Genomic DNA, 13,242 nt, shown 5'->3' on the forward strand with positions numbered 1-13,242 from the left:
TTTACTTGTTTTTGTGTCGTATCCAGCAGGTAGAAGAGGCACCAGCGCAGTCTCCTTGCCTCCTCCTTCTTCACATCCTCATTCTTGCACCTCTCTCTCTCTCTCTCTCTCTCTCTCTCAACTCGGTTGCATTTGCAAAGCGCTTAAATAAAAGAGTGCAGCGACGTCAACGCCGACTTCAAAGCTGGCCCCAGTGTTGCCAGTTTAGCTTTTTCAGACATATTTAAAAAAGAAAATAAATTAATTAATAGGAAACAATTAAATTTTAAACAAAAGTGCTTTATTAAAAGAACACTGAAAACAATAAGCCATTTGAGTCCCTTGCGTTTTTTGCAATTAAAACGCTTTCCCTTATGTCTACATAATATGAAAAAATGCGGAACCAAATGTGCATAGTATGTTGTATGTATGTTTATTTATAACAAAATTAATTAAACTAATATATTTAAAAACATAATGCTGTCTGCTTGCTTGCATTTGGATGTAACTATTCGGTTTTAGTGACTTTTCTCAGAAACTAGCTGATACGGCTGCTCATGGCCCGGCAGCACTGCTGCGAAGCTGGCTCAGAGACATTGGCCGCTTTAAGTACGGACGGACGTATTACCTGAAGTCGGGTTCCTCCGTTGCCGTCGATTTCAGTCCGCCAGCGAACGTCATTGCGATCACAACGCCTCAGCTTAGCTCTGATTCGCTTCTCTTCTCTCCACGGTTCTCGTCCTCCATCTTAGATTCTCCGCCCGGCGCGCGTGTTTCTGTGTGCGTGCGTGTGAGTGCGCGCGTGTGTGTGCGTGTTAGTGCTGCTAAAAATTATTATTTTTTGTTAACAATCGTTGCTTTTTTTTACTGTGCCTTCTAAACTGGTTGCTGCTTTTTTAACTGTGTATTTGTGCAGCCGCAGAAGCAGTTCGAGACGACGACAAACAGCAGAAGAAGAAGCAGAAGAGTCTAGCTGCGGAAGAAGCAGAAGAAGAAGTAGCTGAAGATCACAGCGAAGAAGAGGAAGAAACGGAGCACACAACTGTAGTTTGTTGTTGTTTGTCGGTTCTGTTTTTCGGTTGAGAAATCACGAAACATAAAAAAACACCGAAATTGAAGTGGCACGACCACCGACACACGTATAAACCCGACCGATATAGTTCCGGAATAATACATAAAGATGCCCTGCTCGGCCGTTACCTTATCGATAGCGACGATCTGCGCGATCATCGCCACCGCCCTGCTGGCGATCGCCTTCTCCACGGATAATTGGCTGCATTACGACGTCTGGCGCAACCAGATACAGGTGAGTCGGTGCTCCAAAGAACTGGGAATACATAATCATCGGCCAGATACATATATAACTATACATATTTATGTAGTAGTTGTGCATCTTTGCGTCTGCGTGGCAGAAGCCAAAGCCAAATCCAAAACGAGAGACTCTGCCCCTTAAAACGGAGCTTAAACTCCGCACAGTGGGAGTATCTTAAAAATGAGGGAAAAAACCTTTACTGGTGAACTTTTGCAGGAAGAATGCTTATAGTAAATAAATAATACTAATGAATGAAGTGGTTAATTCCATTTAAGAAAGATTAACAGAAAATGGTGAAGATATGAGATTAATCTTGAATTTAATTATATGGACCTCTCTTTATTTGTGCCACTTTGGCGGCATTCATAATCTTTGGGTTTCTCTTCGAAGAACACAATCTCGACAGATTTGCCTAGGCAAACAAGATAATTAAATGCACTTCTTTTACTGCATGTGTGTATGCACGACCAACAGGTGTGTGTGGCCCACTGTGCGGAGGGTGAAAAGGAGGCAAATAATGAAAGAAGAAGCAGCAGAGGTAGCAATAACAAAGGCAACAACAGCGAACGGTGGTAACTAACAGTAACAGTCGCTCGTTTTGTGTGCTGCTTGGCCAGCAGAAAATAAGGGCAAGGCGGAGAAGAAGAAAGGAGAAAGAAGAAAGGTCGAAAGCAAACACAAGCACACACAGACTCGGCCAAGGGGGGAGGAGTGCAGTGGACCGGTGGAGGAGGGTGGGCAACGGCAACGGCAACGGCAAAGGCCGTTAACGTTAACGTTAAAACTTTCTACGCGCGAGCGCTTAGCCAAAGCCAAAACGCGATGAACGATGAATGGGAAGCGAGCCAAAGAAGAGCCCAGCCAGAAGACGAAGAAGAAGCGGGAGAAGCAGCAGGAGAAGAGGAGCGCAGCCACACTAACACCAGCACAGGTTGCCATTTTGCATGCAACACACAGACACAGCAGAAATATTTACAGTAAAACTTTTACAGATTGAATTTTTCGATAATTGGAAATCGAATTGAAATGGGACAAATGTGAATAGCAGGATTTTTTTTAATTTTAATTTATTTGAATAGATCTTAAAAACCATTTCTTCTGGTTAAAAATCAAAGGAATAATTTAAAATAAATACATGTATATTATTTAAATAAAATTAATCACAGAAAATTATTTAAAAATAGCTTATTAATCACGGTTGAATCATTTTTATTTCTATAATTAGCTACTAATTCGCTGGAACCAGTGATTATTCATAAATTAAATACACAAATGCGCTGGCATTTTACCATAACAACAACATAGCCAATGATCCGTTTGGGATTACAGAAATTCAACTGTAGAAAAGTCAACAGCGAATCAAAGGTGCAGCTGAGAAAGAGAGAACATTAGAGGCTGTTATGAGAGAGTTAGAAAGAGAGGCAGGCAACGATCGTTTGAGTCTGAGTGCGCATACCAAGCATACCAAAACAAGTTACCTAAAAAAAGAAGAAGAAGAAGAGAAGGAAAACGACTCAAAAGTGTGCTGAAAATATTTGCACGTTTTTTTTCGTCGACTCTCAGAGGTGAGGCAAAGTTGTCGCCTAATCCGAAAGTTTCAATGGAGTCGACGAGGGAACAATAATTACGGTGAGATCGGGGATCCATCCATCTCTCTCCCTCTCAGTCCCAATTCTTCAACACGAAATCTTTGGGGCATTTATAAAGTCATTAGAGGAAATCGCTTGCTCGCTCGCCTTGACCTCCCTTATTATTGGGACGTTGTGCCTTTATGTATTTGCTCTTTCGCCCTTGCTCCTTCGGTGATTTCCGCCCTTAGATAAGGCTTTGAAAAACACCGCTCAGGTGCAACAACAACAGGTAATTTGAGCTACCTGCACAGGAAATGCTCTTGATTGCCTGGAGAGAGTGGAAAATTAAATACAAAAATCGATTATGATGGGTTCTTCAAGGAGGGAACAATAAGATCCCAAGTTTACATTATTTATCATGATGATGAGAGGGTTAGGAAAAGGTTAAGCCTTGGCAGTCATTCGGGAAATTATGTGGGAAATATTTAACTTCTTCAACATTAGCTTAAGATGTTAAATCTGTTAAGTAAGTTTGTTTTTTGAAAATAATTTCACAAATTTTGGTTAATAATATATCCTTTTTTAAGGGATCTATTTTATTTTATATCTAGAATCCATTTGTATTATTTTTTCTATATTCAAAAGACTACATTTCCATTAAGCTTAGTCCTGTCAAAAGTCTAGAATACTAATGTCCCTTTCTACCTTGTATATATATTCTAAATTGGTACAAGCCTTTTTTTATTCAGTTACAATATCCTTCCTATCTACCCACCAATCCCTTTGTTATCTTGAATGTACTCCAACTATCGAGTACTTGGATACTTGCTGGTATGCCAGAGCCACATTGCCTTTCTGTGTCTTTGGCCAGGCCATTTGGCTTTGGCTTTGGCTTTGGGGCAATGGAGCCGCATATCCACGCCTATATCTCGGTGCCCCCTCTGTAAAGAGGCCCCTTCGTAGCCTCTTACCCTTACACTTTGATAAACTGGTTTCCCAGTTGAGTTTTCACTCGATTCACGTTTTCGAGACAACGACGACGACTCAAAATTGGTATGCGGCTAGTTGGCCGGTTTGCTTTGGCAGCCACTTCGCGTTTTTGGGCCCTAACTCGCCGCTGTTGTTTCTCCCATTTGGGAAGGAGTCAGAGCGAGGAGAAGGGGGTTGGCCATGGGGGATCCCCAGGCACGGGCGCGGGTACGGGCACCCAAGCCCAATTGATGGCACTGCGTTTTGGCTGTGTCTTCAACTCGAAATCGACGCGGTTCGTTGTCGATCGATGTGAATAAAAAAAAGAGAAAACCCTTCTCTCCACACGCAGCCAAATCTCATAAGAAACTGATCGTGAGCACACACATTTTTATAATTAACCTGGATTTTTGAACAAGATAAATTCTATTTTGTTCTAAAAAAAAAAAATAATAATAAAGAAATGTGTAGGCATCTTGTGATGAAGAAACCTTAGGTATGCCAAAAAGGCAGACCCAAAATCTTCTTAATTTATTTATTTTTTTTTATTATGAACTGTATTTAATCATGTAATAAATTTATATATTTATCAATATTTTTTTCTGTGCATTTATACACTCCATATATATTTCTCCGCTCCTTGGCTTCTTTCTTCGATTTCATTTCACGCCAGTCTCACTTTGGGCAATGCAATGCCGACGACGACAAAATAAAATTAAAAAAATATATACTATATACATACATAGTTTAAAAAAAGCGAAAACACTGAATAAATACAGAAAAAAAGCTAACCCATAACCAAAGCCAAATCAAATATCAAATGAAAAGCTGCTGTTGCGGCTTCTGCTAACTTGGCTCTTTCCAGTTGCCTGTTTTCCCTGCGGGCTTTGTGATTTTTTTTCTTTCTCTGGCTGCGATGAATGAATTCGCGAATCGTGCTGGGTCTTTACGCTTAGTAAGCGCTTTGTCGGGGCACCCGAAAGACGAAACACATGTTAATTTGCGATGTGAAATTAATTATTTTCTGTCCGCATTGCGCATACGCCGTGTGTGACAGAAGATTTCTTTTCTTGCCCCATGATTTGTATTTCTTATTTTATTTATTTGCAATTAACCAGATTGACGCCATCGATTGGATTAATTTCGTATTTGTATTTTGCGCTGACATCATGTGAAATACCAAATTGGCAAATCACCACTTAGCCATATATATTCGGGCCTGAATTAGCATAAAGTGAACTGCACTTGGCTCAAAGCTGGACGAGAGAATTCCAAGCCAAGCCACACACAGGCAACAGCACGAACAGGTGACAGACAGGTTGCGATTGGAAATTGATTGGATTTGGTTTTGGTTTTGGTTCTGGCCTGGGAGAATTCTACGAAGCGAGAGATTACATTACTGGTTGGTTGGTTGATGTTTCCGGTTTCCGGAAGAACTCGAAATTGGTTAATCGAAATTCCAAGCAATTGCCCGGGACTTGGGAGGGGTTTTATTAATAGGATTTAGAGTTTAGGTTTAGAATTCCTTGGTTTTTAGCTTAAATATAATGCAAAGAATGTTTGAAAGAAGTTTATGTATTTTTTAAGAAGCTTTTTAGGTGATTACAATTTGTATACTCTTAAATATAAATATTTTACTAATCATTATTAAAGGTCATATTTTAACATAAAATCCTTTACCTAATTTTGCTAAAAATAAACCCATTTTGCTTGTGATTTTTAGCATTCTATATTTAAATTATTTGGTTTACCAATTAAAGAAACTATTTAGGAACCTTAAATGTCACATAAAACTACATATTTATCTGTTGAAAAATGTTGTTTTTACCCCAAAATCCTTTAAATCATTTAGCTAAAATAAACTCTTAAAATAAACACCTCTAAAATAACCCCAAACACTTTCACCCACACTTTAATTTAATTTATTTGCTGAGAGAGAGATATCTATCTATGGCATTTACGACTTAACAGCAAATCTTTTAATCACTTTACACCGAAAGTATATCGAATATTGAGGTCTACCGGCAATTGCAAATTAAGGCTATAAAAAAATTAATTTCTTTGCAATTATCCGCATGCGAGATTCTTTTTTTGGGGAAACGGAGATGAAGATGGCGATGGAGATCTCTGCATCCGAGGTCTCTCATTATGGGGACCGCTTGAGCGTGCGATTCAAAACGCTTTCGCTTCCCACAAAAGAAAAACAAATAGCAGAAAAAAACAACATTAAAGACTTAAAAAATAGCAGATAAAAATATAACGCTTAGAGCTAACAAAAAATTTCAAGCAGTAATCGTGTGTGAGTTTGAAATCAAATCATTTGATTTCAATCGGTTTCAGGTTTCTGCGCCCATTATTACCTATTTTTTTTCATTATCACTTTTTGCCACAACGACTTGACTTCCGCGTGTCTCGGAGTAGTGCCTCCATAATGGGGCTTCTTTAGGGGCTGTAATTGTGATCTGGCGATCTCGCGATCTGTGTGTGGGCCAAAGTACATTGCCAAGAATGTATATATACAAACATATAAGTTGAAATGTGAATACCTCGGCGATCTTCCCTCAATGTCGCGCTCCCACGACCTTTTTTTTGTTTGTCAAAACAAAAAAAAAATAGAGAGAAACCAGTTGCTGGCTGTCTGTCTTGCTTCAAATTGATGTCTCTGTGCATTGGAATTGTTGCAAACTGTTTTCTTGTTTTTTTAATTATAAATTATTCATTTAAGCATTGGATGCACAGGAAGAAATATCTATAAATAGGGAAATTAAGCTAAAAAATATTTGTTGATTTTTTTTGAAGAAGGTAAAGAAGGTAAAGTATCTTATAAATTAATTTCAAAACATATCTTAGAGCTACAGGCTTAATAACTTCTTGCTATTGGCCAGGTCAGAATTGTTCGCGGTTTTCAATTATATAATTTATATTTATTTAATTATAAAAAATTTCTAGCTATAACTGTATAAATATGTATATATATTTATCGATTTAAAATCTTTTTCTATTTGTAAAAATTCCTAATCGATAATTTTCGTATCAGTTTTTATCATATTTGTAATATTTATCAGTGACAAATACCAAGCTGCTTTCAATTTCCGCTTTTATTGTCTGTTTCCATTTTCCTAGTCAACTTCATTTTCAGTTGTTGAAAATATGACTTTATTTATGTAAACACTTGCTAATAACCAGGTTAATATGCCAGTCAAGAAATGCCAAATTGATTACCAATTTCGGTGGAATTTAGGAGGAAAAAAATAAAGAAAAACAACTAATGAAAATCCAACCACTCCCCTGGGGCTGAAAATATGCAGCCGCACATTTGTTCGGCCTTGACTTGGCGCATTTTTTCGTGGGGAATATAACAGCAGCTGGCCAGAGATCCTGCTCCGCCAGAACCGATCCATCTGGTTTTAAGCCAAGCTCCGATCCGCTCCGATCCGTTCCGATCCGATCCAAGTGCCTTACACATGCTGCCCGATTGGCTAATCACCGACATCCGTTGTGTTGGCTTCCAAAGGGGGGGGAGAGCCCAGATAGCTGGCTAAGAGGGCGAAGTTGGTGGCAAAGCCAAGCCGAGCTGAGAAACCAAAACTAGTTTCGCCCCGGGTGTCATAAAAATATTTGTGCCTGTGCCAACCAACTGTCGTCCAACTGAGCCGCTGAGCCACTGCGCCCGGGAAACTGAGGCAACCGCCAGCCAGCAGCCAAGTCACCAAGCCACTAAGCCACTGAGCCACTCAGCGCCAAGTGGTTGCAGTTGGGAATACGCAAAAATATTGGCAACAATCAATTGGAAATTGTTTATACCCAAGAATAAACCTGGTTTTAATGATCTGTAATGGTAGAATTCATCAGCTAAAAAAATATATATATAATGGCGATTTATTCCTATTCTTTGCTAATCCAAATTCAAATATTTATTATTTTAATTTAAGAACAAGATCTTAAAAGTAGCAGTAGAATATGAGCCTAGAGAAGGAAAAATATCAAAAAGTTAATCGATTTAAAATCGACTTTTGCATATAGATAATTTCGATTGAAGAAGTCATTAAAAAACCAAAAATACTATTCATAATATGAAATATTTTGAGTTTTATGAGATGCTGTTTATTAATATTTAAGAAAATATCTTTATCTGAGAAAGAAGACTTCAAGCATAATTGTAAAATTAAATTTATAAAAATATAATAATGAACAGTACTTTGAGTGAATTTAACGTTGATCAGCTTTCTTTCTTGAATACTTTGGCTTTTGATGGGTAATTTCACTGAAGAAAGTTTCCAATGCCTGAGCTGAAGATGAAATCGCATTGATATGGGTGGGGCCTTAGCCATAAAATGCATTGTATTATCGATAAGCAATGTGACCCGATCTGATATTATTTCGATAATTTGCAGTTTCCCCTCGGTACGATCACTGATCATCTGATCAACCTTGAAGCACTTTTCGCATCACAGTTTTATGTCGCAATCAATGCCTGGCCAAGCGTAAAACCCCCATAACTATAACTATGAGTATAAGTATATATCTTTGGCTATCTTTAGCTCTATATATATGTATATATGTATGAAATGCCGCATTAATCCAGCTAACCAACCGACAATTTCAGGAGTCCGAATCCAAGTTGCTCTCTTCTCTCTATCTCTGGTGCCGATTTCTTCACATTTTTCCGCTTTTTCGTTCACAGCCGAATGCATTTCTAATCCAGCTCAGAGCTGTCTTTTTCCTGAATGAATCTCCGGCATCTTGTCTCGGCCAAGACAGACAATAATTTGTAGAGACTTTGGGGGCCCTTAATTGCCGGCGACTTTCATAAGAAAGTTACAAAATTAATCCACTGAAGAGGCGCTAATAAAGAGGGCTTTGGACCTCGAGACGAGCCAAGCGAAAACGTTTCACAAGATAAAGATGGGAAAATACGAAAACGAAAATACAAAAATAAAAATGGAAATGGTAGGGGAAATGGTAATGGAAATGGAAATGTGAGGTGTAGCGCCCTAACCAGTTGGCGAAGCCCTAAACCCAGACGTTGATTACGCAAGCGAAAAAAAAGTCAAAACATTTTCCAACCAGCCGCCAAAAATTTACATAAACCCAAAACCGATAAAAAAAAGAAATACAAAAAAATTTTATAAAAATGGAAAACTGAAAACAGTTTTCGATATATGAGCCCCAAACCCCTTAGGTTTTTTTTTTGGTATTTCCCCATTGTGTTGCTTAAGTACCGGACATGGACAGGTCGTGGAGAAAAACACGTTTTTCAACTGCTAGCAAGTCTCTCATTTCTTTTTTTTTTATATATATTTTTCACCTCATGAAAATGCCTGATGCGGTTTGTTGGTAATAAAGGTCTAGTTGTCGTCGTCGTCGTCGTCGTCGTCGTCGTCGTCTCTCTCTCTCTCTCGGCGATTTCCCTTGGTGGAAAAGTCAAGACAAGCCTGCGAAATTGTAGAATTTCTGCCAAAAACGTGTGGAACGTGATATCACTCGGAATGATTGGATTTCACTTTGATTTTTTTTTCCTTTCTTTGAGTCTTTTCTTGTTGGCTTCGTAATTCATTTGATTTGGTGAAAGGGTGCTACGTGGAGTTCTACCAAGTCGGAACATTAATCAAAAGATTCGATGAGCCAAGTAATTGGTGACTTGATCAAATGCGTCATATTTTAATTAATTAGGGGGATTTATCATGAAGTAGAGGCCAGTTACTACTTAAAGGTGTCAAGTGTTTAAGCGATGTATGATCTATATATGTATAGCTTAGTTTTAATAGCTATGATTTAATATGAAAAAAATAACTAAAAAAGAAGCAAGACTGAGTAGAACTTTGATTAGTTAATAAGCTCTTAGGCAAGACACCCTAAAATCAACCCAAGCCTCCATAAATACAATTTTTATACCCTTGCAGGGTATTATAATTTCAGTCAGAAGTTTGCAACGCAGTGAAGGAGACGTTTCCGACCCTATAAAGTATATATATTCTTGATCAGCATCAACAGCCGAGTCGATCTAGCCATGTCCGTCTGTCCGTCTGTCCGTCTGTCCGTTTCTACGCAAACTAGTCCCTCAGTTTTAAAGCTATCTGAATGAAACTTTGCATATAGTCTTCTATATACTTTCACTGCTATATATGTCGGAATGGGCCGGATCGGACGACTATATCATATAGCTGCCATACAAATGTTCGATAAATTTTTGGAAAAAAAATTATAACTTGGCTGTTTTTCAATATTATTCCACCATTTTTGGGATGAAGCCTTTTTTTATTATTCCAGAATTTTGGTAAAAATTTTATGAAAATCTGACCACTATATCTTATAGCTGCCATAGGAACGATCGGGAAATTAATCGAAAAAAATTATAACTTCGTTGTTTTTCAACGTATTTTAATCTACTTTGACACATGAGCTTCTGGTATTATTTCAAAATTTTGGTATAAATTTTATGAAAATCGGACGACTATATCTTATAGCTGCCATAGGAACGATAGGGAAAGTAATAGAAAAAATTATAACTTCGTTGTTTTTCAACGTATTTTCATCTACTCTGAGATATGAGCTTTACTTATTACTATAGATATTTGGTATAAATTTTATAAAAATCGGACAACTATATCTTATAGCTGTCATAGAAGCGATCGGTAAATGTATAAAATATATAAAGCTGGGAATGTAAAACTGTAACTGTTAAACTGTAAACATAATAAGTATAGGTAAAATTTAATGAAACTCTGTTTAGTGTCTGTTTTCGGCATTATAATTTATAATATAAATATGAAAACCAATCTGCAAGGGTATACAAACTTCGGCGTGCCGAAGTTAGCTTCCTTTCTTGTTTAGGATTATTTTTTCTATAAACACGAACAAAACCTTGTGGCTATGTAAAAACCGAAATAAAATCTATTAAAGTCCATGATTTCTCATTGACAAAGAGTTATAGTAACTAAATGATATAAAGCGCAGATCAGATAAAGATGTTACAGCCGCAAGACGCACTGTAAATGGGTATAATGCGGCTGTAGCCACATGGAACCACTGGGGGAACCTTGGGCCAGCTCGTCATCTCTCGAGAATTGCTCAACGCAGCCACCGAAAACAATGGGAAACCGCGGAACGTGTTCAAAATGCCACTCGATCTGATACGAGAGCTACATCTTTATGCTACCTATATATATATTTATACATACATGTACATCCCAGCCCAAGCAACCCACACTAACTGAATCCGAGATGACCGGATGGATGGGTGGATGGATGTTGGTGGCTGACGATGATGATCGACTTCTCGGTCTCGGCCTTTCAATGCCGATTGTGATATGGCAATATGTATACAAATATATAGCGAGATATTGTGCTAGGTAGTTGAACAAATTATTAAGAGAGACGCCCACGGAAACAGGTTTATCAATGAACTTCAATTCAAGCTGCTGTTTGCTCGGTTGAATAACCATTTATTATTACTTATTCCAGTGAGCTTTATTTCTGACATTTTACTATAGGCGTTAATCCCTTAAGAAGGTTAACTCGAGCTTATCTTAGAGTGAAAAAGTCAAAAGCGAAGCCAAGTTAATTGGAACGAACACTGGGAAATATTTCTAAATGTTATTTTAAGTTTATTTTACATTTAAAATATATCTAAACTAAATTCGCTTTTATTTTTCATGAATTCTAGGCCTTTGCCGCCAAGCATTCGGATGCAGATTCCTTGATGCACAACCTGAATGTGAAGTACTACTACTACACCAGGACACGCGGCCTGTTCCGTATCTGCTATCCCAAGGAGCGACCACCGGTCACAGCGGGTAAGGCTGCTTGACACTTTAGAAATATAAACATATAGCTAATCATATTTTATTCTATATAGTGCCCACATATCTCTCTCCCATTGAGACGCACTGCTCGAACATCGATTACTTCCCCCAGGCGGAGGATGAGAAGATTGCCAACGAGGATGCCACCTCACGCCTGCATTTGGCTCGCTCCTGCATCGCCCTGTTCATCATCAGCTTTGTGACCATCTTCTGTGCCTTCTGGACCGGCCTCTCGGGCTGTTGGAAGCGCTCTTCGGGCGCCATAACGGCCACCTCGATCCTGCTGCTAGTCACCTGTCTTCTAGCCGCCGGCGCCATGGGTCTCTGGCACACGGTCGAGTTCTTTGAGAAGGAGAAGGTCGTGGGCGAGGACTATTTCCAGCAATGGAATACTGTGAGTACTTCAACGGTTGCTTTAATATTTATTTTTTTTTTCTTATTAATTGTTGTACTTTTTTGATAGGTTCTGAGGGACAACACAAAGATTGCCTACGACTGGTCGTACATTGTGGCCTGGGCAGGGATTGGAACTTGTCTACTGGCGGCCATCCTGCTCTCTGGAGCGGCCGTTTGCCTGCGCAACGAACGCGAGAAGGAGGAGCAGCTGAATCTGCAGTACCTGATGCCAGGTGAGAATTAATTTACGCATTAGAAATGGAATTGAAATAACTAATCTCGGACTTTGCCTTGCTATTTTCCCACACAGTTTACTCGCAGAAGCAGCCCCCGTATCCGCCCTACGCCAACTATGCCCAGCCGCAGATCTATCCCGGACCCTATTACCATGGCTCCCAGTACGGTCCCTACAACTACTAGAAAGTCAGCTGGAATTGGATCGTAGTAATCACAAAACAAAAAATATAATAAAGGACCCAGCAGGAGTGGAAGAGATCGAGGGGAACCCCCAGTAAAGCACAAAAAAACACACGATGAACTTGAGAAATAATAGCAGCTTAAATAAGAAATAATTACATTCGACAATAATAATATGAAACATCTTAATTTTTTTTTTTGCAATTCGTAAAGAATTTTAGTTTGTAGTCTATATAGATATATGCATATAACTGAACGATCGTGGGACTTGAGTCAAAGTTGCGTCAAAGTTGTTTGGTGCGCGAAGTGTTTGCGCGTTTTTTGCAAATAAAAACAAAGTACATATACATATATATATAAATTAGAAGGAGCTTATATAATATATAATTCGAATATGCGAGCGAATATAAAAGACGGGAACAATAAAGAGTTAATTTATTGTAGTACGTAGCGTACATGTGTAGTGTATCTAAAATAATAATTAATAAACGAAAATATGTATGTCTGTATGTATCTAAGCTACAAGTTTCACTGTACACTGTGTAATATGAATGTAATAATGCGCGGCAAGCTTCAAATTGTCTTCCAAGTAAGAAAGAGAGAGAGAGAGAGAGAGAGCTGTACGTTTAATGAATAAAAGTTTTCTTACGTTAAATGTGTTTGTTTGAAAGTGGATTTATTTTTGGGTCTGTATATTTTGTTTTTATGGTTTCCTCACTTTTGCTTTGCCTAATTCGAATTTTTAACGTCATTTTCCGTTTTCTAATAATGTATCGTTATCGACTGTCTCCGA

General features: G+C 38.4%; 1 protein-coding gene across 1 annotated transcript; it reads left to right on the forward strand.

The window, feature by feature from the left end:
* Positions 1-602: 602 nt before the first annotated feature.
* LOC108083585 (uncharacterized) lies at positions 603-13,104 on the forward strand. Its single transcript, XM_017179444.3, has 5 exons — positions 603-1,285; positions 11,498-11,627; positions 11,690-12,030; positions 12,100-12,265; positions 12,343-13,104. Exons 1-5 carry the CDS (start codon positions 1,160-1,162, stop codon positions 12,450-12,452), a joined length of 873 nt encoding a protein of 290 aa, XP_017034933.1. The 5' UTR covers positions 603-1,159; the 3' UTR covers positions 12,453-13,104.
* Positions 13,105-13,242: the final 138 nt, after the last annotated feature.

Source organism: Drosophila kikkawai, chromosome X (genome assembly GCF_030179895.1).
Source record: "Drosophila kikkawai strain 14028-0561.14 chromosome X, DkikHiC1v2, whole genome shotgun sequence".
NCBI lineage: Eukaryota > Metazoa > Arthropoda > Insecta > Diptera > Drosophilidae > Drosophila > Drosophila kikkawai.

Bases quoted from the DNA above. Each gene is read 5' to 3' on its own strand.
- LOC108083585 (XM_017179444.3), top strand. From the start codon at position 1,160: ATGCCCTGCTCGGCCGTTACCTTATCGATAGCGACGATCTGCGCGATC. The intron at 1,286-11,497 runs GTGAGTCGGTGC...CATGAATTCTAG, and splicing joins TCTGGCGCAACCAGATACAG to GCCTTTGCCGCCAAGCATTC. The intron at 12,031-12,099 runs GTGAGTACTTCA...CTTTTTTGATAG, and splicing joins ATTTCCAGCAATGGAATACT to GTTCTGAGGGACAACACAAA.